This window comes from Mirounga angustirostris, unplaced genomic scaffold (assembly GCF_029215605.1).
Source record: "Mirounga angustirostris isolate CCGP_5_RB_7025 unplaced genomic scaffold, mMirAng1.0.hap1 SCAF_16, whole genome shotgun sequence".
NCBI lineage: Eukaryota > Metazoa > Chordata > Mammalia > Carnivora > Phocidae > Mirounga > Mirounga angustirostris.
This window is the reverse complement of record NW_026991724.1, coordinates 6319868-6343306: the sequence shown is the minus strand read 5'-3', so window position 1 is coordinate 6343306 and position 23439 is coordinate 6319868. Positions and strand designations below refer to the sequence as shown.

The following is a 23439-nucleotide window of genomic DNA, read 5'->3' as shown; positions in this document are numbered from 1 at the left end:
TAGAATAAAGCCATACACTCGAGATTTAGGGTATATTTTGATCTGTTAGAAGAAACTGTATCTCAAAATTTTAAAGAGAGAACAACTTATATATATATGTCAAAAATAAGGTATGAAGGGATAGAATATGACTCTAAAAATTAAAAATAAAAATGTTTTTTAAAAAAGGGATTGATAAGATGTTGGTTGAAAAAGGGAAAAAGAAAAAAAAAGTTAAAAAAATTAACTTTGAAAGACTAAAGAATCATGGTAAAAAAGCCGTGAATTCTATGTGCAGTAGTCCCCTAGCGCTGGAGTTCTGCCGTTCTCATTGATCGGTAAACTTGGTCTTGGCTGGCTGTTCTCGCTGATCTTCTGGGGAGGGGCCTGTTGCCGTGGTTTCCAAATGTCTCTGCCGGAGGCGGAAGTGCCCCGCCCTTGCCCCCTCCCGGCTGAGTCATCTGCTCGGCTTTGCTCTCCGGGGCTTTTGTTCCCTGCGAGCTTTCCGTACAGCGTTGGAGGCGGAGAGTGAAAATGGCGGCCTCCCAATGTCTGCCCTGGAGGAGCCGAGAACTCGGGCCCGCTCCTCAGTGAGCCCCCAGAGAAAAGCCGTCAGTCACTCCCGTCTCCCCGGTCTCCGGCCGCACTCCGTGCTCACCCGGCCTGTGACCGCGCGCCTCTATCTCTGGCCCCCGACCCCGGGTGGAGTCTCCAAACCCAGCAGATCCCTGCGGTGCGCTCCCGTGCGGCTCCTCCCGGGGAGGAAGGTGAGTCTCCCCGGATCTGCCGCTTGTGGGGTCCCTGCCGGAGGAGCAGTGGCCCGACTGTGTCGCGGATCACGGTTTAGGGCAACCCCGAGCTGAGAGCCCGCGCCTGGGCTCCGCCTCTGCGGCCGGCTTCCCTGCTCCGGTACCTGGGAGCTCTGCCACACTCAGGCACCCCCGGTCTTTCTGTGACCCCGAGGGTCCTGAGACCACACTGTCCCGAGGGTTCCACCCCCCGCTTAGCCACCAGAGTGACGTCCCTCGGTGGAGCAGACTTTTAAAAGTTCCGATTCTGTGCTCCGCGGCTCTATCACTTGCCAGGAGCGGCGGACGGCCCCCTCCCCCACTGTCTACCCTCCCGAATATCGCCTCGGATTCACTTCTCCACACGTCCTACCTTCCAGAAAGTAGTCGCTTTTCTGTTCAAACAGTTGTTCCTCTTCTTTTCTTCGATCTCCTGTTGAGTTTGTAGGTGTTCAGAATGGTTCAATCCCTATCCAGCTGAATTCCTGAGAGGAGACAAAATCCAGGTCTCCTACTCCTCCGCCATCTTGTTCTCCCCCCCCCCCCATTTTCCTTTTAATTGCATTCTATGCTTTGAGATCAAGGCTAGATAATCAAATTTAAGGCATGGAAATAGTTAATGTCTCTACTAAGACTGTTCTTTAAGAAACCAGATCATGGTCATTGCAGTCATGCTTTCTTTGTGTGCAGAAATGAATTCAGTGTTTTATAGGGGTCTAGGAAGATGTAGTGGAAAGCCTATCAAAAAACAGTGGTTTGTCCTACACATTACAGACCATAAGGTGATGACTTAAGTATACCTTGATAAATGATCCTTAGTAAATATTAGATGTGAGTATGAGCCATATTTTGTGGTCTCAAATACACTGACATCTTTAATTTGGGGATAGAGGTAGGATGCAGGCCAAGGGAACTCAGGGCTAGGAAGATGTTCTCCCATGGATGAAACATACCCAATTAGAAGAAAAAAAGAGACTCTGGCAGGGGAAAGGAATCATTTGCAAAGTTGTGAAGTCAGAAGAACAAAGACAAGCACATGTAGGAAACTGGACCCATGTTTGGTTTGCTGAGAAATCGCTCAAGGCTGGGAAAGCAAGGGGGAGAGGGACGCCTGGAAAGGTTAAGAGCAGGGAACGCAGGAAGTCTTCCACCCATGCAGAGATAGTTGTGCAAATGTCCTGGGGGATTTAGGCAGAGAAAAATAACGATGAAATCATCTTTGGCATTTCTTGATGTGTCTATGGTCTCTGGAAGCCAGGTGGTGGTGTTTTCTTCCTTCCCTTCTCTTCCTTTCCCTTTCCCTTCCCTTTCCTTCCCTTTCCCTTTCCTTTTTCCTTTCCCTTCCCTTCCCTTCCCTTTCCTTAAAAAATTGAGTTATAATTGACATACAATAAACTGTTCATACTTAACACAATTTGTGGGGCTCCTGGGTGGCTCAGTTGGTTAAACATCTGACTCTTGGTTTCAGCTCAGGTCATGATCTCAGGTTCATCAGATCGAGCTCCACATTAGGCTCGGTGCTCAGGAGGAAGTCTGCTTCTCTTCCTCTGCCCCTCCCCCAGCTCATGCACACTCTCTTTCTAAAATAAAATCTTTAAAGTGCACAATTTGGTAAGTTTAGACATATGTATGTACCCAGGAAACCATCACCACAATTAAGATAGTGAACTTGTCCATCATCCCCAAAAGCTTCCTTGTCCCCCTTTCTAATCCTTCCCCCACCCCATTGCAGGTAACCACTGATCTGTTTATATCACTATAGATCGGTTTGCATTTTCTAGAATTTTAAATATATGGAATCATACAGGTCATACTATTTTTTGTCTGGCTCTTTCATTCACCGTAATTATTTTGAGACTCATCTATGCGGTTGTGTGTATCAAGTTTATTCCTTTTTGTTTTAAAAAATTGTTAAGTAATCTCTACACTCAACACAGGGTGCAAACTCACAAGATCCAGAGCTGCATGCTCCACCGACTGAACCAGCCAGGCGCCCCTCAAGTTCGTTCCTTTCAATGAACTTTTTAAAATGGCTGAGTTGTATTCCATTGCATGGCTGTGTCTGAGTTTGTTTAGCCACTCACCCAGTGCTTGCTTCTTTGACTAGAGAAATCTTGGCCAAAGCTGGGAGCCCTCATGTCATGGTCCACTCACCCTGGGTTCCCCATGAAGTCCCCTGAGTGCTGTGAGGCTTCACTGTCTTCAGCCCTCCCCAATCTCGGTGTCTTCCAGAAAAGAACACCAGGAACACATCCGTATTCATTTCCTAGGGCCGCTGTAACAAATTACAGTGGCTTAAAACAACAAGAATTTGTTCTATCACAGTTCTGGAGACCAGAAGTCTAAAATTAAGGTGTCGCCAGGGTCAACTCCCTCTAAAGACTCTAGGGAAGAATGTCTTTTTGATTCATCCAGCTTTGGGTGCCTCCAGGCAGTCCTTGGCTTGTGGCAGCATCCCTCCCATCTCTGCTTCCACCCTCACGTGGTCTGTTCCCCTGGTTCTCTGTGTGTTTTGTTTTCGGTCTCTTACAAGAAAACCCATTATTGAATTTAGGGCCCATCCTGATCTGGGATGGTCTCATCTTGAGATCCGTACTTTAATTACATCTGTAGAGACTCTTATTCCATTAAGGTCACTTGACTTCTCTGGCTCCCCTTGCTCCTGCACATGTGGTCCAACAATAGACCCGGATGAAGGATCAGTTTCTCCCAGCTTCTAAGCAAAGTGTGGTCCAGGTGCAATAAAGAGCATTCCCCCCCGCCCTAGGTGGCCCTCCTAGAATAAGCCCTTTCTCACTCCCTCATACAAAGGTGCCCCACAGTTCCCTATGGTGTGCATTACTCCTTGTTTTGACAAGTATTAGATCCAATTTGTTCAACTACAGGTGCTCCAGATATGTCCACCCAGAACCTCAGAATAGTGGTTGGTTGAACTGAGAAGGTCAGAGGCTGGGGCAGATCCTCTTTAACTCACCTGAATTACATTTAGCTTAGAAACCAGGACAGATTGACCTTTACACTTGGTTTGTCATTGGACCAGCTGTGATGGAGCCGTCATGGACGGCAGAAGCAAGGGAAGCCGGGTCATGGTTGTGACCAAGAACAGGCACTAACCTGGGTACAGAAGACCCTTACCTGCCCCTTTTCTGCCTTAGTCACCACTGATACCAGTTCCTGGCATGCAGTAGTTCCTGTTTAAACACTTAGTGGATGAACAAATGAAAACATCAGACCTGATATTTTTTTTCTCTCATTCCCACAGGAGAGGTCCCAATGGAAAAGCTGGCAGCCTATAGCTCATCCAAGGCGGCTCTGACCATGTTCTCAGCAGTCATGAGACAGGAGCTTTCCAAATGGGGAATTAAAGTCTCTGTCATCCAGCCTGGAGGCTTCAGGACGAGTAGGTATCTAAGCCTAAGAGCCCCAGGGATGCTGAAGGTCCTTTGGATGTGGTTTTGGAATGTAGGTGAAGTTTGGTGGAGTGGGGTCTGGAGCCAATGGCCATGAAAGAATTCTTGAGACATCTTTGGGGCAAAAACATGTTTTTATTAAAGCACGGGACAGGACCCGTGGGCAGAGAGAGCTGCTGTACCAGGATTGTGAGGGGTGGTTGATTATATACTTGGGAGTTGGGGGAGGTAAGGAAAAGGGAGGTTTCAAAAGGATTTTCATATACGAAAGAGGACCTCCAAGATACTGGAGGCCTCGCCATTGTCAAGTTCAGGTTGTTTTTCCCTTTAATAAGGCATTAACATTAAGACAGTTGGGAGCTTCCGAGGAGTGTCACACATCCCACCCAGGAGTGCGGTGGGGGGCGGGGGGTAGGAAGAAAACTGAGGCTCAGAGAGGTTAAGAGCCACAGAGGTGGTATGAGTCCGAGATGGGCTTTAGGTCCAGGTCACCCTAAAAGATTCATTGTGTATGGCCCCAAAGTGGCAGGGGATGGGTTTGTGGGTGTCAAAAGTGGCAGATGAAAGTTGACAGAAATCTGGTGGCTTTGTTACCACTAAAGAGAGCTTTGGGGTCTCTGCACAGAGTACCCACAGAAGTGGTTAGAAAGTCCATGAGGTGTTTAGAGAGGGAGGAAGTGGAGAAGAAAAGGAATCCCTCAGCCTGAGAAAGCAGAGACTGGGGGAGAGTTAGCTGGAGGAACATAGGTCACACAACATGCTGTTCCAGACCCAGAAACCTCTAGAGTAATTGTCAGGGTAATCATTTCTTTACATGTGGTCTTGTGCCTTCATGAAAAGAACTGAGCAAATCCGTTTGCATTTCTGTGGGTATAATTGGATGTCACTGGCTTACGTTTCACAACCAGGCTTCCCCACAGACCTGATATCCTGGAGTCACCCAAGCTAGTAAACCCAGGCTCATCTCACAGCCATCCCTGGAGCGATCACACACTTTGCAGGAGGGAGCATGGGGTGCTGCATCCTTTCTGGAAAGTAATCTGGCAGAAGGTATTAAAATTCAAAATGCCAGTGCCTTTTGACCAGCTAACCACACTGTGGGAGCTGCCTGCAGACGTAACGACAGTAAAATACAAAAGGATGCATTGTGCAAGGCTATTTATGCAGCATCACTGAAATGTCGAAACCTAGGAATGACTGCAAAGTCTTTTGATAGAGAAGTGGTTGCCTAAAAGCTGTTCAATGGGAAATTTCCGCTGCTCTGTTTTAAATCTGTAGCTTGACTATCAGAGGCAGGTCTGTGATTTATTACTAAGCAAGCAATCATATCTTTGGAAAACACTGTATAGTGTGATCCTTTTGGTTTTTTTTTTTTTTTTTTAGAGATTTTATTTATTTATCTGAGACAGAGAGAATGAGAGAGACAGAGAGCACATGAGAGGGGGGAGGGTCAGAGGGAGAAGCAGACTCCCTGCAGAGCAGGGAGCCCGATGCGGGACTCGATCCAGGGACTCCAGGATCATGACCTGAGCCGAAGGCAGTCGCTTAACCAACTGAGCCACCCAGGTGCCCCCTTTTTGGCTTTTGTTTGTTCCTGATAATATAAAGTTAAACCAAAGCCTTCTATGCGTATATATGTTTGTATGAACAAGGAGGGAATATAGAATGACATACAAAACTGTAAGTTACCTTAGGGGAGATTAATTTTAAAAACATATACATCTTATTATTTACTTTATTTTATGTAATGAGCAGGCATTGCTACTATATTTTAAAGTAAATATATATAATTAAGTTATATATGATAAGCAACCATTGCTTCTATATTAAATGTTTATATATTTAATCACATAATTTATATGTTAAAATTTAAATGTATATTTAAATGTATATTTATTATGTATTGTTTAAAATTATATTTATTAGATAGATAAGATGATAGTCAACATTGTATATTTAATTTTATACCTAGAAATAGGTATCACTTCTATATTAAAAATTATATATAGATGTGGGGCGCCTGGCTCAGTTGGTTAAGCGACTGCCTTCAGCTCAGGTCATGATCTTGGAGTCCCGGGATCGAGTCCCATATCGGGCTCCTTGCTCAGCAGGGGGTCTGCTTCTCCCTCTGACCCTCCCCCCTCTCATTCTCTCAAATAAATAAATAAAATCTTTAAAAGAAATTATATATAGATTTATATATGGGTATGCATATATATGCATGTATATTATATTGTATATGTTACATTTTATATTGTATATAATTATCATGAAATGGATGTAATAGAATGTTTGTGGCAGCACTATTTGTAAGAATCCCGAATTGGAAACAACCCAAATACCCATCACAGTATAATGGACAAATAATGTATGACATATTTATACAATGGAAAACTGCACTGACAGGAATGACCACACAGTACATGGATGAATCTCACAGCGTAATACGTGATTCCATTTACATAATGTCCAAATCCAGGCAAAACTGCTCTATTCTGTTAACTTGGGACAGTGGCTCCTGGGAAGGGGGCTGGGAGTGGGGGCTTCCAGGCTGGTTTGCCTTCTTGTTCTGCTGCTGGTTGAGTGGGCTATTTAGTTTGTGGAAACCCAGTCCTATGTGAACTTTTCTGTATGTATGTCAAAAAAATATATTAAATACCACTTAAAGCACATTTAAATAAAAAGGTGTTTGGGAACGCCCCTCCTTCCCAACAGAAGCCAATTCACAAGGGCCTGCTTCCCTGGTAGGGGTTGGACATGCCCGATCTGGCCTCCCCAGTATCTGAGCCCCCCTTCTTCTTGCATCACAGATATTGCAGGCACCAGTGAAGTGTGGAGCAAGCAGGAGAAGGACCTCTTGGACCACCTTACCTCTGACGTTCAGGAAGACTACGGCCAGGACTATATCCTCGAGCAGCGGAATTATCTTAAGTTGATCAACATGAAGGCCAGCACAGATATGTCCCCTGTGCTCCTGGACATCCGACATGCTGTGTCTGCTAAGAGCCCCTTTGCCTTTTATGCACCGGGCGCAATGGCTTATTCGTTGATCTGCTTTGTTTCCTTTAGTCCTACTGGCATATTTGATTATTTTAGCAAAAAATTGCATAACTTTGGAGGGGGCTTGCCCAGGGCGCTAATTAAACAGGCCTAACTGAAGAATAAGCCACATGGGCAAATACGTGGGAAATGTCTTGGAACGAAAGGGAAACTTGAACTTCCCATTAAAGTTGTGGTTTCCTACCTTGCATTCCCTGTGAATTCTGCTGATTGACTAGGTCTTAGTGGTGAAAAGGCTAGTGGGTAGAAATGATGTTAATCGAGTGCCTGCTCTGCACGGATACATTTCAGATATTCTCTCATCTAGTTCTCATCAGAGAACCAAGGTAGGTATCTCCACCCCTACTTAACAGGTAAGGGAATTAAGGATCAGAGAGGGTAGGTTGCTGGTTCATTGTCACACAGCTAGCAAAAGGCAGTTAGAATTGACTCCAGTGGAGTTGGACTCCACTGCCTGTCAGGAGAGGAGGAAGAGAAAGAGACGATGGGAAAAATGAGGTAGGGAAGGGAAAAGAGAGGAGGAACTGGCAAGGACCAGAGTCAAGTGGAGTTTTTCTCACCATGAATTGATAGCCTGCTGTACCTACTGTATACAAGGTATTGATTCCAGTGTGTAATCAGTGCTCCACGCACCTCCTCTCCCTTCCTCTCCCTGGAGGCCTGGAGATAAGAGGATGAGGTCTCCCATCTCAAGAAGGGCCCCAGAGCCCTTTTGGCAAACCCAGGGCATGTGAGTGGCTGGTTTGGTGTCCATAGTAACCATCACTGTCACCTCCATCTGAGCATCCCAGGATGGAAAAGCCAACATCTTTACCTGGAGAAGCCAGCCAAAGGGAGCAAGGTCAGATACCAAGAGAGGCGGGGTCAAGTTCACCTGGGGGAGGCAAAAAGGGAGGAGCTGGTGAACAGGGGGCATATAAAAGGAACTAGAAAAAAACAGCAGCTTGACATGAGGGAAGCAGAGGTCCAGACATTGCAAACATCTCTTTGTCCCATTTCCTTTCTAGAATGTGCAGGTTATTTTTCTATTTTCCAACCTCATGGAGATTTTAGGAGAATAGATAAACTGATGATGTTCCGCATTTTCCCCCAAAAGAAAAGAATAAATAATAAGGTGGTGAGATAGATAGTTATGATATTATTAATATGATAGAGTTTTAATGGCTAGTCATGCCAACTGATCCGTAGTTCTCCATCATTGCTTTACGACAGAACAGAAAGAAAAGAAAAAAAAAAAAAATCAAGCTTTAACCATTGATTTCCAGAATAGGTACTTTTTGGAGATGAGAGTTGTCAAGGCCAAAGCTTTCATTTGCATGCTTCAGATCTTGAGAGAGCAAAGGGTTTGTGTAACCAGAATTTGGAGGAGGACTGAGGATTATGTGTTTCACTATAAAGCAGTGGTCCTCAAAGTGATCCCTGGACCGCAGCATCACCAACACCTGAGCATCGATTAGAAATGCAGATTCTCAGGGGCCAACGCAATCATATTTTAGGTTCTTATGATGGCTCCTGTAAACAAATTATGAAAAACTTAGCAGTTTAAAAATATACACTTACTATTTTACAGTTCAGGAAGTCAGAATTCTGAAATGGCTCCTACAGGGAGCCAAAATCAAGTTGTCAGCAAAACTTCATTCCTTCCGGAGGCTCTAGGGGTGAATTCATTTGCTGCCTCTTCCAGCTTCCAGGTCTCCTGTATTCCTTTGCTCGTGGCTGCATCACTCCAACTTCTGCTCCTGTGGTCTCCTCTCCTCCGACTCTGCTTCCTTTTTATAAGGAGCCTTGTGATGGCACTGGGCCCACACATAATCCAGAATAATCTCCTTATCTTAAGATCTTTAATTTAATCGCATCTGCAAAGTTCCTTTTGCCACATGAGGTCACATATTCACATGTTCCTGGGGATTCATGTACTATGATCATTACTAGGGACCTTTATTCTACTGACAACATCCATTGAATCAGAAATTCTGGGGGTGGGTCCAGCAACCTGTGTTGTACCGAACCCTCCAGGTGATGCACACCCATGTCTGAGAACCCCTGCTCTAGGCCACAGAGTAAGCACGTTGGCCACAAAAGGAGGGGGAAAGCTCTTTGGGTTTAGTGGGAGGGAGGTGGAGACACCAGGCTGAGTAGTGCTGGGCAAATACACCAGCCTTTAGGAAACCAGTGTGGGACCTACTTTCTGTTCTGATGAAAACTCCATGAGGCATGGGGAGAAGGTGCTGGATACAGACCCAGAGGGGCTGAGAATCCCAGATCTGAGAAGTTCCTAACTGGAGGAGGGCTTCCACCCTGCCTTGGGGTTACCTGGGAGGGAATTATACCACAAGGTTGTCTATTTAGCCAGAGAAAGACTGAAAACCTCTTCCCACCACTCCCATCTTGACTCCCTTGGGTCTGGGTGGAAGTGGGGATGTCTGGAAAAGTCACTGAAGCTCCTGCAGACCATAGTGAATAGAGCTAAGAATGAAGTATCTGGATGCCCTTGGGGCAGGTGGGGGTGTGTTGCAGCAGAGCCCACTTGGTAAACAGCCTTGGGCTGGGGGCTGAAGTGAGGATGAGAAATCCAAGGGAGGCCAGTGAGTAAGAGACAACGTCACATCCTCGGTGCTGTGCAAATACACCAGCCTTTAGGAACCCAGAATCTGAGGGCAAGAGAAGGAGAAGGGGGGAGAATCTTGCATGCCACTGCACGTTCATTGGGAAGACCCTGTTTTAAAGCAGCAGAAATTGTAATCTGAAAGTATCGAAAAGCATTTAAACATATTTCTTTTCTTTTTTTTTTTTTAAAGGTAGGCTCCATGCCCAACATGGGGCTTGAACTCACAACCCCAAGATCAAGAGTCATGGGCGCCTGGGTGGCTCAGTCGTTAAGCGTCTGCCTTCGGCTCAGGTCATGATCCCAGGGTCCTGGGATCGAGCCCCGCATCGGGCTCCCTGCTCGGCGGGAAGCCTGCTTCTCCCTCTCCCACTCCCCCTGCTTGTGTTCCTGCTCTCGCTATCTCTCTCTCTGTCAAATAAATAAAATCTTTAAAAAAAAAAAAAAAAGATCAAGAGTCATATGCTCTACCCACTGAGCCAGCCAGGTGCCCCCAAACATATTTCATTTTTAGCACAATACATATAGTTTCTCAGAAAACAAGAGTGACAAGTATTACATACAAAACACCTCCATGCCCTGACCATGTCTGCCCAGTATTGGTGTTCCTGGTTTACCATAAGAAACCAGTAAGAGTTAATGGCAGAGGGAAGCCCCCAATATGCCCACAGTTTGACCAGCATGATGAACAAACAGGTGATTCAACAATAGGACTCTTGGCAAAAAATATTTCATCCTCCCAGTCCTGCTCTTCTGCTCAAGGTCAGGATACAAGGCACATGTAATACCTGGTCACACAGCATCACACACAGATTGCATACAAAACCTCGTCCACTCCTCTTTATCTCTTCCTTTTCTATATTTTCCCAATGCTGGAAGCAGGAAAGTGGGCAATCCTTACAACACACCTGAGATAAGAGGGAGGAATTAGGAAAACATCCAGTGAAAATATGATTACTTTATTACATAAGGAGCTGATAAATGCCTACAAATAAACCTCACTGTATTATTTGAATGGAACATTAAATTTCATCAGTTTCATTATACTGGTGGTAAAGAACAAGTTTTGGAATGCTATTCTGGAAGGTGTAATTCTGAGGAAGAATAATTCCATGCAAACAGCTCTGTGGAGTGGTGGTACCTCCTGCCCAGTGAAAGTCCCCAGTCCAGGTCACACACAGTTGTCCACTCAGTGGGGGCTTAGAACACCTGCTCTGGAGTGGCTCAAAATAAAGTGTTTCTCTACCCATTTGTCTTGTAACCCAATATTTCCTTCCAGGATCTCAGGCGTGGGGATGACCGTGGCAGGACTGGATGGGTGTTTCTGAGTCTCTGTTCAATTCCCAGCTCAGAATTCCACATCAAGAAATAAGAATCAAAAGGAAGAGAGATTGGAAACTAATTTGAAGGCTGAAAATAGGGAGATCTCAATGTCTGTAGTCTAAATTTGCATACTCTTCTGCCTGCTCAGTATTCCATTTTGGGGGATTTTGTCATTCAAGAGACCCCACCTCCCCACCATAGGGAGGGGTCATGTGACCTAGGCTGGCCAATCAACTCATACCATTGGCTTCAGAGATTGGTTCAGGGGTGGGCTTCTGATCCAAGAAGAGCCAATCTTGGCTCCCAGGGGTGGAAGAATTGCTAAGGCAATGGGAGAAAAAGGGTATCCATGTTAACTGAAGCTTCTAGAGCCCACCAAGAGCCCACCAACAATGAAGCCAGGATAGAGGAAAATGGAGCAAAAGGATGAAGAAAAACCAAGGTCTGATAACACATTTTGAGCACCTTCATCTAGCTACACCTACAGATCCACCATTTAGGTTGATTTCCAAGTTGGGTGAGCCAATACATTTCCTTTAAACTATTTCAGGCTGGCTTTCTGTCTTTAGCAACAGAATTATTTCCTGACAAATACACGTTCTAGGGAAGAGTTCAGTGAAGAACAAGGAAAATAATGCTACACTGTTCTAGGGGAGAAAGAAATTGATGAGACTAAAGAAAATAAGACAGGAGTTAAGAGTGAGTATTACCATTCAGTGGCCCTCTCTCATAGAAAAGCAATTTTTCTATTAAAATTTCTTTTGGGGTTTTATCCACACAGTCTGTGTACATGGTCCCTCTGGAATAAGGTGAAACAAAATCCTTGCTGAGCCTCATGGTGCAAACCAAATATTTCAGCTGATCACTGGCAGTCCTAAACTACTGGAATGATATTTGGCTAGAAAACAGTGTAAGGTACATTGTGTCTAGGGTGATAAGACATTCTGTCCTGGTTCATCATAAAACTTAATTACCATATTGCAAAATGTAGAGATGACTAAAGTGAGAATCCCAGCTTACCATGGGAAAAGGGAAGATTAATAAGCAAACTCAAGGCTAAATTATTTTACTTTTAGGATATTCCATTCATGGTCAGTGTATTCCAGTGACCTGGTAATCACCCCACAAATTTTTCCTATTTAGCTCTACTTTCTGTGCTTCCTCCTATTTTCATACTAGGTAATGATCCATTGATGGATATAATGTAACCTCTCTCTTTGGCATTGTCCCTTGTTCTCTCTCTTGACTATTCAAGATGAATTCCATAGAGAGTAGGTCCTAACTTAGAACATACTATCCTTTGGTTTGGGTATGATTTCTAGGTAAGTCTTACATATTTGCACAAAAAGATTTCATTGATAAACACAAAATTCACACTTACATCTTGAATACCCATGGTAAATAACAAAACAGGTTTGAAAAATCATAAGAGGTCTAGGCCAATACATGTCATTGCCATTGTAATGGTGGATTTTTTTTGTGGGGGAGGGAGGACACTGCCCAGCATCTACTTGCCTTCCTATGTGGAAGCCATTTCCCATGTGTGAGATCTTGGTGGAAAGCAATGCTTTTCCTCCAACTACAGAAGCCAGAAGATCTAAATCCTGCCTCTGCCCACATCTCAGCCTCTAGGATTTGGGTATAATGAACAAATGTTATGACCTTCTTGGGACATGGAATGTCAATTGAGGCATATGAAGAGTGATGGTGGCAGTCTCCCACAATGATAGTTGCATTTCCTGTTGCTTAGCCCTTTGGAGACATTTGGTCCTGTTAATCAATTTTTCAAGCCTGATCCTTCAACCTTCCCTTGATGATGTGAAATAACAAAATAACTAACTAACTAAGTAAATTTTGTTAAAAGACGGAACTCAGATTTTGTTGCTTGTAACCATAAGCATTCTAATTTACATCCTCCTCTGCGTCCTCCTCATTCCCACAGCATTTTTGAAGACCCACTCCCAATACACAGCTCCACATCTTCATGGGTCCTCAGGGTGAACGGCACCAAGAAAGATGCACCCCTTACAAAGAGGGATGGCATGTGTGTTTTCCCTGTACACCATGCCAGTGGCCCTCTCCTCCTCTCCTGCTCTGTCTAGGGCTCTCTCCCACCTGCACAACTGCAGCAGGGTGGGGACCCAGCCAGGTCCTGGATTCCCATCTCTTCTTTTTGGTTTCTACTGAGAAACCTCTTTATAACCCCCAGACAGAAGGCTTTGGGCTGTGATGTAAGGGGCAGGTTGGGAGAGATGAAAGGAAGAGGATTTTGGAGGGAGACCTTTTCCAGGGAGGCTTATACAAAGAGCTGATGGCTCTACTGATCTGTCTTTGATTTAAGGTCAAAGGACCGCTCTCTCCTCCCCCTGCACAGTGATTTGTTTTTGCTTCATGTTTGGAATACCAGTTAATATTGCTTCAAATATGTCACATTCTTGGTGTCTGAGTGGCCAGGTGGTATGCTGTGGGCATTTTGGAGTTGCACAGGGTTATGGGTTGTATGTGTCCCCTCAAAATTCCGATGTTGAAATCCTAAGCCTCAATGTGATAGTATTAGGTAGAGCTTTGGGAGGTAAGCAGGTCATCAGGGTGGAGCCCTTGTGGTGGGATTTGTGTCGTTTACAGGGAGGGGAAGGAGAGAGCTTGCTTTTCTCTCTCACCATGCGAGGATACGAGAAGATAACCATCTGCAAGCCAGATCCAGTCACTGGATCTCTCAGCACCTTAGTCTTGTCCTTCTCAGCCTCCAGAACTATGAGAAATAAATGTTTGTCATTTAAGTCACTCCGTCTGTGGTGTTCATTATAGCGGCCTGAACTGGCTAAAACACACTGGCCTGGGTTCAAATCTTTTTTTTTTTTAATTTTTTTAAAGATTTTATTTATTTATTTGACAGAGAAAGAGACAGAGAGAGCACAAGCAGGGGAGGGGCAGAGGGAGAAGCGGACTCCCGGCTGAGCAGGGATCCTGATGGGGGGCATGAGATCATGACCTGAGCTGAATGAAGGCAGCAGCTTAACCAACTGAGCCACCCAGGCGCCCCTTGGGTTCAAATCTTGAGTCTGCTGTTCAATAGCTGGATGACCTTAAGCAAACTGTTTAACTTCTTTGTGTCTTAGGGTTATTTTTTTTTTTCTTTTTACTCCAAACATAGGGGCAGTGGTAATGTTAATCTCATGCAGTTGTTGTGATGATTAAATAGGATAATTAAGCAAAAGATTTAGCCAGTGCCTGGCATTTAACACAGGCCCCACAAATGGAGTAATAGTAGTTGTTTAGTTCCCCTTTCCCTGGGAGTGCATTTACCATGGACACACATCACCTTGGTGTTTCCTCTCTAGGTAGAGGTCAGGTGATGGGAAGGCCAGTATCACTCTGTGTTTTTGCTGCCAGGACTTTAGGAACATTCTGATCCAAATGGGGACTTTCAATGCCAATCAGCTAATGCTCTTCCCACAAGAGCACAAGGGAATCTTTCATGGACAAACAATGGTTTATACCTTCTACTTTTCCTGATAAGAATCCCTACTCCTTCTCTTTTTTTAAGCTAACAATCATTTATGACTTGCTATGTGCCAGGAACCTTTTTTTAAAAAATTTATTTATTGAGAGAGATAATGATAGAGAGAGAGCATGAGAGCGGGGAGAGTCAGAGGGAGAAGCAGACTCCCCGATGAGCAGGGAGCCCGATGCGGGACTCGATCCCGGGACTCCAGGATCATGACCTGAGCCGAAGGCAGTCGCCTAAAACAACTGAGCCACCCAGGTGCCCGTTAACCTCTTCTTTTTAACTTGACTATATTCTATTTCAATCCTTTGATGATTACTCAAAATTTTATCATGTATACTTAATGTTGTATTTTTAAAAATAATATTCACATAAATTTGTATTTCTAGTCTTTTCTTGAGTAAGATGAGGATCTTAATATAATTTAACTTCCCTGAAAATGTTGCTTTCCCATTTTTCATGTTTTTTTTTTTTTCTGGTATTATTTTACAAACCAGATAGACTATTTACAATCAATACACATTTAAATCATCTAAATAATTACACAATTTATAATCAGTGCATATTTAGATTTTCCAACCAATTTTTGCTGATTCCTGTCCTAATTCTTCTTGCATGACACAACTTTATTTTTCTAAATTCATTCTTTAATACTTCTTTCAGGGAGGGTTTGTGAAAAATAATAGCTCTTGATTTCTGGGTATGTGAAAAAAATTTTCAATCCAGAATTCTATACCTAAATAACCTACCATCAAGACTGATTCTGTTTTGGGGGTGTCTGGGTGGCTCAGTCGTTAAGTGTCTGCCTTCGGCTCAGGTCATGATCCCAGGGTCCTGGGATCGAGCCCCACATCAGGCTCCCTGATCCTCGGGAAGCCTGCTTCTCCCTCCCCCACTCCCCCCACTTGTGTTCTCTCTCTCGTTGTGTCTCTCTGTAAAAAAAAAAAAAAAAAAAAGACTGATTCTGTTTCTAAGCCTGAGTTCAAGGTCTACTTCCTAAAGGATTCATCTTGTCCAGATCCTCATATGAACTACAGTTTTTGCTTTTTATTTTTTAGAAGATTTTATTAAAGAAAAGTTTTAGGTCACAGCAAAATTGGAGAGAAGGCACAGAGATTTCATGTATGTCCCCTTTTTCCACACTTGCGTAGTGTCCCCCTCTATCAACATCCTCCACCAGAGGGGAACATCTGTTACAAGTGATGAGCCTGCATTGACACATCATTTTTTTTTTTTTAAGATTTGATTTATTTATTTAAGAGAACAAGCGAGCATGTGCGTTAGTTGGGGGAGGAGCAGAGGAGGGAGTGAGAGAGAGAATCCTCAAGCAGACCCTGTGCTGAGTGTGGAGTCTGATATGGGGCTTGACATGACCTGAGCTGCAATCAAGAGTCCAACGCTCAACCAACTGAGCCACCCAGGTGCCCCTGCTTTGACACATCATAATCACCTAAAGTCCACAGTTTACCTCAGGGTTCACTCTTGCTGTTGTATATTCTGTGGGCTTGGAAAATGTATCATGACATGCATCTATCACTGTCACTGCCCTAAAAATCCCCTAAGGCCATCAATTCATCCCTTTTCCCCTCTCTCCCCAAACCCTGGAAACCATTGATTTTTGTATTTTTAAGATTTATTTTTAAGTAATCTCTACACCCAATGTGGGGCTTGAACTCACAAGCCTGAAACCAAGAGTCTCATGTTCTACCAACTGAGCCAGTTGCCTCAACCATTGATCTTTTTACTGTCTCCAAAGTTGTGTCTTTTCTATAATGTAATATAAGAGGAATACAGTATGTAATCTTTTCAGATTGGCTTCTTTCACTTAGAAATACGCATTGAAGCTTCACTGTAAATTTTCATGCCTTCATAGCTCATTTCTTGTTAGTGTTGAATAGCATTCCATTGTCTGGTTATATCACAGTTTATTTATCCATTCAGCTACTGAGGGACATTTTGGTTGGTTGGTTGCTTCCAAATTTTGGTAATTATGAATAAAGCTGCCATAAACATCTGCATGGAGGTTTTTATGTGGACATAAGTTTTCAGCTCCTTTGGGTAAATACCAAGGAGTGTGATTGCTGGATCATATGGTAAGGGTATGTTTAATCTTCAAAAAATTTTTTTCGGGGCGCCTGGGTGGCTCAGTCGGTTGAGCATCTGCCTTTGGCTCATCTGCCCAAGCTCCTGGGATTGAGCCCTGCATCGGGCTCCCTGCTCGGCTGGGAGCCTGCTTCTCCCACTCCTCCCTGCTTGTGCTCTCTCTCACTATCTCTGTCACTATCTCTGTCTCTCTCAAAAAATTAAAAAAAAAATTTTTTTTTTCAGTGAGTATACTGACACACAATGTTACATCAGTCTCAGGTGTACAAAATACTGATTCAACATCTCTATATGTTATGCTGTGCTCACAAGTGTAGCTACCATCTGTCACCATACGAAGCTATTACAATACAGAGTAAGTTTAATTTTGTAAGAAGGTGCAAAACTTTTCCAAGGTGGCTGTACCATTTTGCACTTGGGCCACACAGTTTTGATTTCTGCTTATTACTGAGGCTAAGTTCCCCTGGTGGCCACTGGAATATTTCACTTCTTGTTTCTAGGTTTGATCTATGGTTTTAAACTTGCAGTGTAGCCGGTTTAGACTTGGGAACAAGCACTACCCAGGCAGAGCAAACAGCATGTGCATAAACCCTACTAGTGGTGCAAGGAGAGGAACTCATGAGGTGAGATCCAAAGACAGGTCCAAATTACACAGGGCTGGTGCTTATTCTCAGTGTAATGGGAAGCCACAGAAACATTTTCAATTCAAACATAATCAATTCCCAGAATTAAAAATTAATTTGGCATTTATTTCTGGCTTTCTCCTTCACTTTACTTATCCAGCTTCTCAGAGCCCTTGATTTTACTTTCATATACATATGTCTGCTTCCACAGCCTCCAAGCATTTACATTCTGAGAATGCCTTCCACAATATAAATAAAAGTTTCCAGCATTAGTCTGCAAAAAAGGAAGAAATCACGCCAAAGCACTGGCCTTTCCCTGGATTATAAATTGCATGACTCATAGGAAGCAAAAAAATGTAATTTGCATTAGATTTGACCAAGTTTTGTTAAATTAAAGTTTATCAAGCAATTATTCCACAAATGTATTGCAAGAAAAAGAGGGAGATGCAGTAGGGAACATACAGATTAAAAGAAACTTAAAGAGGGGTGCCTGGATGATTCAGTTGGTTTAAGCATCTGCCTTTGGCTCAGGTCATGATCCCAGGGTCTTAGGATCAAGTTCTGCATTGGGCTCCCTGCTCAGTGGGGATTCTGCTTCTCCCTTTGCCCCTCAGCCTGCTCTCATACTCTCTCTCACTCTCTCTCAAATAAATAAATAAAATCTACAAAATAAAAAATAAAAGAAACTTAAAGAAGTATCAACCAATCACAACATATAGACATATCTATCAGCTATCTACCAATCATCCATCTGCCTGCCTGCCTGTCTGTGTATCTATACTTACATTTAACACTTATTTACATGCCTGGTTTAGAGATACTGTCTTAATTTGAGGTCCCCAGAAGCAGATCCTTGGATGAGGATTCAGGTGAAGCAGTTTATTTTGGAGGTGCAGGAAACCCTTGTAGGGGAGTGAGGAGAAAGGAAAACAGCCAATTAGCCACCTGGTCAAACAAGTCAGCACTGAGGGTAACTGGAGCTCAATTGCTGGGAAAATGCTCCAAAATGGTGTTAAACACATACCTCCAGATGGTCCCTCCTGAGTGGTGATGGGGTGTTTTGATACCAACTCTGATCAGTGATCGGTTGGGGCTGCTCCCAGAAGAAGCAGTCTCTGGCACTTCCAGTGTGCTGTGCCCAGGCAGAACCCGGGAGAACATTTTCCCACAACTTTGGGGAAGTTCTACAGAGAGGGGCATCCAGTTGGCTGGGGCACCATGAAGTGGGGATGTAAGGGAAACGGGCAAGTCACCAAGAGTATCTGCTCGAGCGTGCACCTTACACCATCCAGACCTGCTTGTGTCCCACATTAGTTCTCTCCGCCCAGTCAGTGCTTCTTCAAGGTGGTGGCCAGTCACAGTGTAAAAAATAAAAATTCGGAGGATGAGTGAGACAAATTACAGTCCTTGCTGCATTATTTCCCTCTTCCACCACTCATACTAGAGTCCTCTCACTTGTCAGTGCTTCTGGTGGTCTAGGTTGCTTTTCCAGTGGTAACCCAGAGCTTCATCTCTGAAAATTGCAAACCTTTGGTTACCATGCCCTTGTGAGGTAATAGTGCATGCAATTTCCATTTATTGTTTTCCCTGGGCATGGAGACACCAAGAGGAGTCCCAGTGAGTTCCTGGGGTACCATACAATTTCCTGTCTGTCCCCATTCTGCAGCAGCAACCTTAGAATCTTGTGGGATAGTCCATGAGAATTACTCCTGCTGGTAGAGTGACTCTTCCCTTTGCCTGCTGGCCTTGAGCTGTACTTACTCTCCTCGTGAGGACGTGAGATGGCATGTCTACACGATGCGATGGAGTGAGGAGAGGCACTTGTGGCGTAGCGTTGGGCTCCTACTGACCTCTGACCATACATCAGAAGGAAGATCATCTGCTTCTGGACTGCCACTGACTACAGGTAACTGGAAGGGGGTGGAGTTCCTGCTATCACCTCTGCGATGACTAAAAAGGATCTGTCTTAGCGGTTGACAGAGTGTCGAAACAAAAGACCTGTACGGTGAAGATGTGGTGGTCCCAAACTTTTAAAGGAGTTACTTTTAGAATCTTCAGCTTGAAGCTAATCTCTTCCTGGGTCCCTTCTCGAGGAAGCTCGGTAAAGAAAGAGCTTTCCATTTTTCCTCCTCCCTTCCTTTCTTAAGAATGAAAGTATTTATCCTTCATCAAGGAAATGAAGAGTGAGTTTATATTAGCATTTTTATACTCAGAGTTGATTTAATATGAATTGGAATTTTTGGAATAAGATGATACTAATTATTTTTTATTTATTTATTTATTATTTTTAGGTAATCACCACACCCAACACAGTGCTTGAACGCACAACCCCGAGATCAAGAGTTGCATGCTCTATTGGCTGAGTCAGCCAGGCGCCCCTGATTCTAACACTTTTAAGTATTAAAGCCAATAAGCTTCTGGTGTGCATAATTCATATTCACAAGAAAGCTTTTCGTAGCTTCCTAATTATTACTTCTTCCCACCTTGGAAATCATTGATACCTATTTAGTGACCTTGTTTTTAGTGATCTCTTCATCTATAAGCAAGCTCAGGGAGACTTCAGGTATTTCTTAGTTTTGCTCTTCTGCTCTCAGGTATAAAGCTTGGAAATACTTAATTTCTCATTTGAAAATTGCTGTCAATTCATCAGTGCTGGAGCGTGTTTTGAAGCCCTTTGCCATCACCCAACTGTCTCTGCCTCAACATGAGGATAAGTGTTCTAGCCTTTCTTTTTCCACTGAGGCTCCTGACCCAGTGGGACCTGCTCGATCCCTGCTGGAGGCTTTCAGGTGCTCCCGCCCCTTTTGGTAGAGACAATAGTAGCAACTTCAGAACTGTTCACTTGACCATTTGGACTGTCATTTCTAAAAATCCAGATGTCAACTTTCCAGAATCAAGGGGATCCAGGCCATAATCTGTTGAGCAATTCTCCTGAAGGCAGCTATGTTACCACAGTCCTGAGTAGGTATGGGCCAGCCAGCAACCTAACATTCTGGCATTATTTTCTTCCCTTGAATTTTCTCTCCAGCAATACCTACATTGTAATTTATCCCATTTGACGGATTTCTCCTGGCTAATTCAGAGAAACTTTTTTTCTTCCTTTCAAATCTTGTCATCTAATTTACAAGGGCGGGGGTGGGGGGGGCAGGGTGGGGAATCACAGGTATTCCAAAAAAGCTTCTCAAACTCACTAGCAGCCAGAGAAATGGAAATAAACGCTGAGATGCCGCATTTGTGCACCTAAGAGTGGAGAACGTTTTGAAGTTGGTATTTCAGTTATTCATTGCTACAAGACAAACTACCCCCAAACGTAGTGACCGCGCCCTTAAGGTTCTTGGAATCCCTCTTATAACAGAGGATCTAGGAGACACACCCTCCTGATACCTTCTGACATCTCAAAATCAGAAAATGGTTTTACAGCTGCATCTTGACTTTGAGGGCTTACTTCAAAATTTATCCTGAGGGGCGCCTGGGTGGCTCAGGCGTTAAGCGTCTGCCTTCGGCTCAGGTCATGATTTCAGGGTCATGCTCTGGGGGAAGCCCGCTTCTCCCTCTCCCACTCCTGCTGCTTCTGTTCCCTCTCTCGTTGTGTCTGTCTGTCAAATAAATAAATAAATCTTTAAAAAAAAAAATTATCCCAAGACCAAATTTTACTGACAACACTCCAGCTTTCATCTCTTCAGTTCCTTATTTTCAGAACCTTTTGCTTGCTAGGGAAGACCAGCCTGGCTCTCAACATTTCCCTAAACTGTGCTACGTAACCAAATGGTTCCTTCTCTTATCTCTGTCTTGTAATTTACCAGAGGCAGCCAGAAGTAGCCATTTGTCCCTTTTAAGGTGCTGCCTGACAATTTCCCCAGCCAGATCTTACCAGATGTGGCGGGTCCTGGAGTTCATTTCTGGGAAGAACCAGCCTTGGATGCTTTGCATCTTACATTTGACAGAAGTGAGTACAATTTGGTACCTGGAGTAAATAAGAAGGGAGCAAGTGGTTCATCACAAACTAAGGGTTTTATATTTAAGATCTCCTGGGTAAAATAGTGTATTCTACTTCATTACTCTTGAGGCTTGAAGATTTTGAGTTTGTGAATATATGCCCGCAGATAGAATTATATTGCAAAATCTTTGAGGAGTCCAATATGTGTTAGGTGGATTCTCAGAAGAGTCACTCAAAATGCTTATGTGAGGTTGGGTAAACAGGAGAAAATTTTCATTTGATTCACTGTTATCTATGAAACACCTATTTTTTATAAATCCCTGCATGAAGAATGTGGGGTTGGAACCAGACAAAGAGTGAGGCATAGTCCCTGCTTTCAAATTAGGTAATATTTTACAGAATGATCTAAATGAGTATGTGATTATATATGGTTATACTTCAAGTGAGCACTAACTAAATAATTGCTTTTTCAATTTTTTCTTGCTATCATATATTCACATTACATTCTTAATATTGGATCACTAATATTGAGAATACCCTATTTACAAAATCAATCTTTTGTGTTGAAAATTGATGGTTAATGTGAATTTAACTCATATCATCTATAAAAAGCAAGATTATAAAAAAGGATATAATTTAAAATGTCATAGTACAATAATACTATGTATAGGTAGTACAGTAGGATTCTGAAAGATTGTTTAGAAAAAAGTATGGTCTTATTTTGGGGCCAGGCTATTTTCTGCCTGTTTCCCAATTCTATTCTTTTGCTTTCCCCTTCAGGGTGACATCAGAGAGAGAGCACGGGCTTTGTCAGATCTGCATTCAAATCCTAAATCTAGCACTTAAAAGCTGTGTGGCACTGAGTGAGTTACTGAAGGTCTGTGTAGCCCATTTTCTTCATGGGTAAAGCAGAGATGATAGTTTACAAGCCCTGCCCACAATGCAGTGCCTGGCCAAGTGTACGAACTCAGTGTTTGTTAAACAAATGAATGTCAGAACTGTTGCTGGCACATGGCTAACATTTAACGGCAAATCCCCTCCGCAGGGCTGTCACAGTGGTTATTCACTCAGAGAACATTCACCAGATCTGCTTTCACCTTGCTTTATTTTCTTCCGGGTAACATCTTGGTCCAACCATTGTCAGCTCCCTTCTAGATTAAGTGCCTGAAAGGATCTCCAATGGTCAGGTATGGGTTTGTGCTTCATGCTCTTGATGGAGTTCAGGTTATCTGATACCACTGAATCCAGAATCTGAATACCCTGAAATCCAGGTCTGTGGGTTGAACTGCCGCCTTGTTCCTATGTTATTCTCCATTTCTGACTTGTGGGCATCCCCATGAGGTTAAATGAGAATCAGAGGCAGGAGCAGAGAGGTGTCAGATTTGAAGACAGAATCCATTCGACACAGATATTATACGTGATGAAGTGACTGACCATTGGGGACAATGATTAAAGCAGAGGTCAGACAGGGGGATGTGGGTGTGAGAGCCTGCTGTGAGTGGGAGAGAAGTCACAATAAGTCAGTCTGCCAATATTTGTCAGATTATCCTCTTTATTACCTGAATTAAATTGTTTGATCCTGCTGCAATTTTGCAACAATACAGGGTTACCCCTGCTACTCCTGGGCAGGGAGAGTTTTTTCCCATTCATACAATGCTGACGGAAGAGATACTAGCAGGAGATACCATTCAGATTAAATATGCCTTAGGGAAAGCAGTGTGACTTTGTACCAGCTCATCTGAGCACTCCTACTTTATAGTGAGTATCCTAAAACCCAGTACATTTTCTTTCCTGGGGCCAGTAAAACACAGGACTCCAAGGAAAAACAGCAAAGTATGGAAAGAAACCTCAGGATATACAAGCGAGCTGCTGGTTGCGAGTTGCTGGTTGGGAAAGTGGTGACTTCTCTGTGCAAATGATTTCTTTGTCCAAACAGAACTAAAGAGGGTACCTTTATGGGTTAACGACTTTCATAATGATTAAAATAAGAAACTGATGATTGTTTTTGACCCATAAAAGCCAATTTCTTATGGTTCAACTGAATACATTACCATATTCTCAATTAATGACTGGTCTTTTAAAGTTAGCATTTGGATAAAAGTT

General features: G+C 43.5%; 1 protein-coding gene and 1 long non-coding RNA gene across 2 annotated transcripts in view; one reads left to right on the top strand and one right to left on the bottom strand.

The window, feature by feature from the left end:
• HSD17B2 (hydroxysteroid 17-beta dehydrogenase 2) overlaps positions 1 to 7333 on the top strand; it is a 76844-nt gene extending 69511 nt beyond the window's left edge. The window contains exons 4-5 of the mRNA XM_045890297.2: positions 4030 to 4167; positions 6988 to 7333. Of these exons, the coding sequence (XP_045746253.1) occupies positions 4030 to 4167; positions 6988 to 7331 (482 nt within the window). The 3' untranslated portion in view covers positions 7332 to 7333. The remainder of the gene's footprint in view (positions 1 to 4029; positions 4168 to 6987) is intronic.
• A 15-nt stretch (positions 7334 to 7348) lies between these two features.
• Positions 7349 to 19665, bottom strand: LOC135362812 (uncharacterized). The gene is made up of 4 exons (XR_010408056.1): positions 18185 to 19665; positions 10631 to 10750; positions 8798 to 9138; positions 7349 to 8111 (listed from the first exon to the last, which is right to left on the bottom strand). It is a non-coding gene; the product is annotated as an uncharacterized LOC135362812 (long non-coding RNA).
• Positions 19666 to 23439: the final 3774 nt, after the last annotated feature.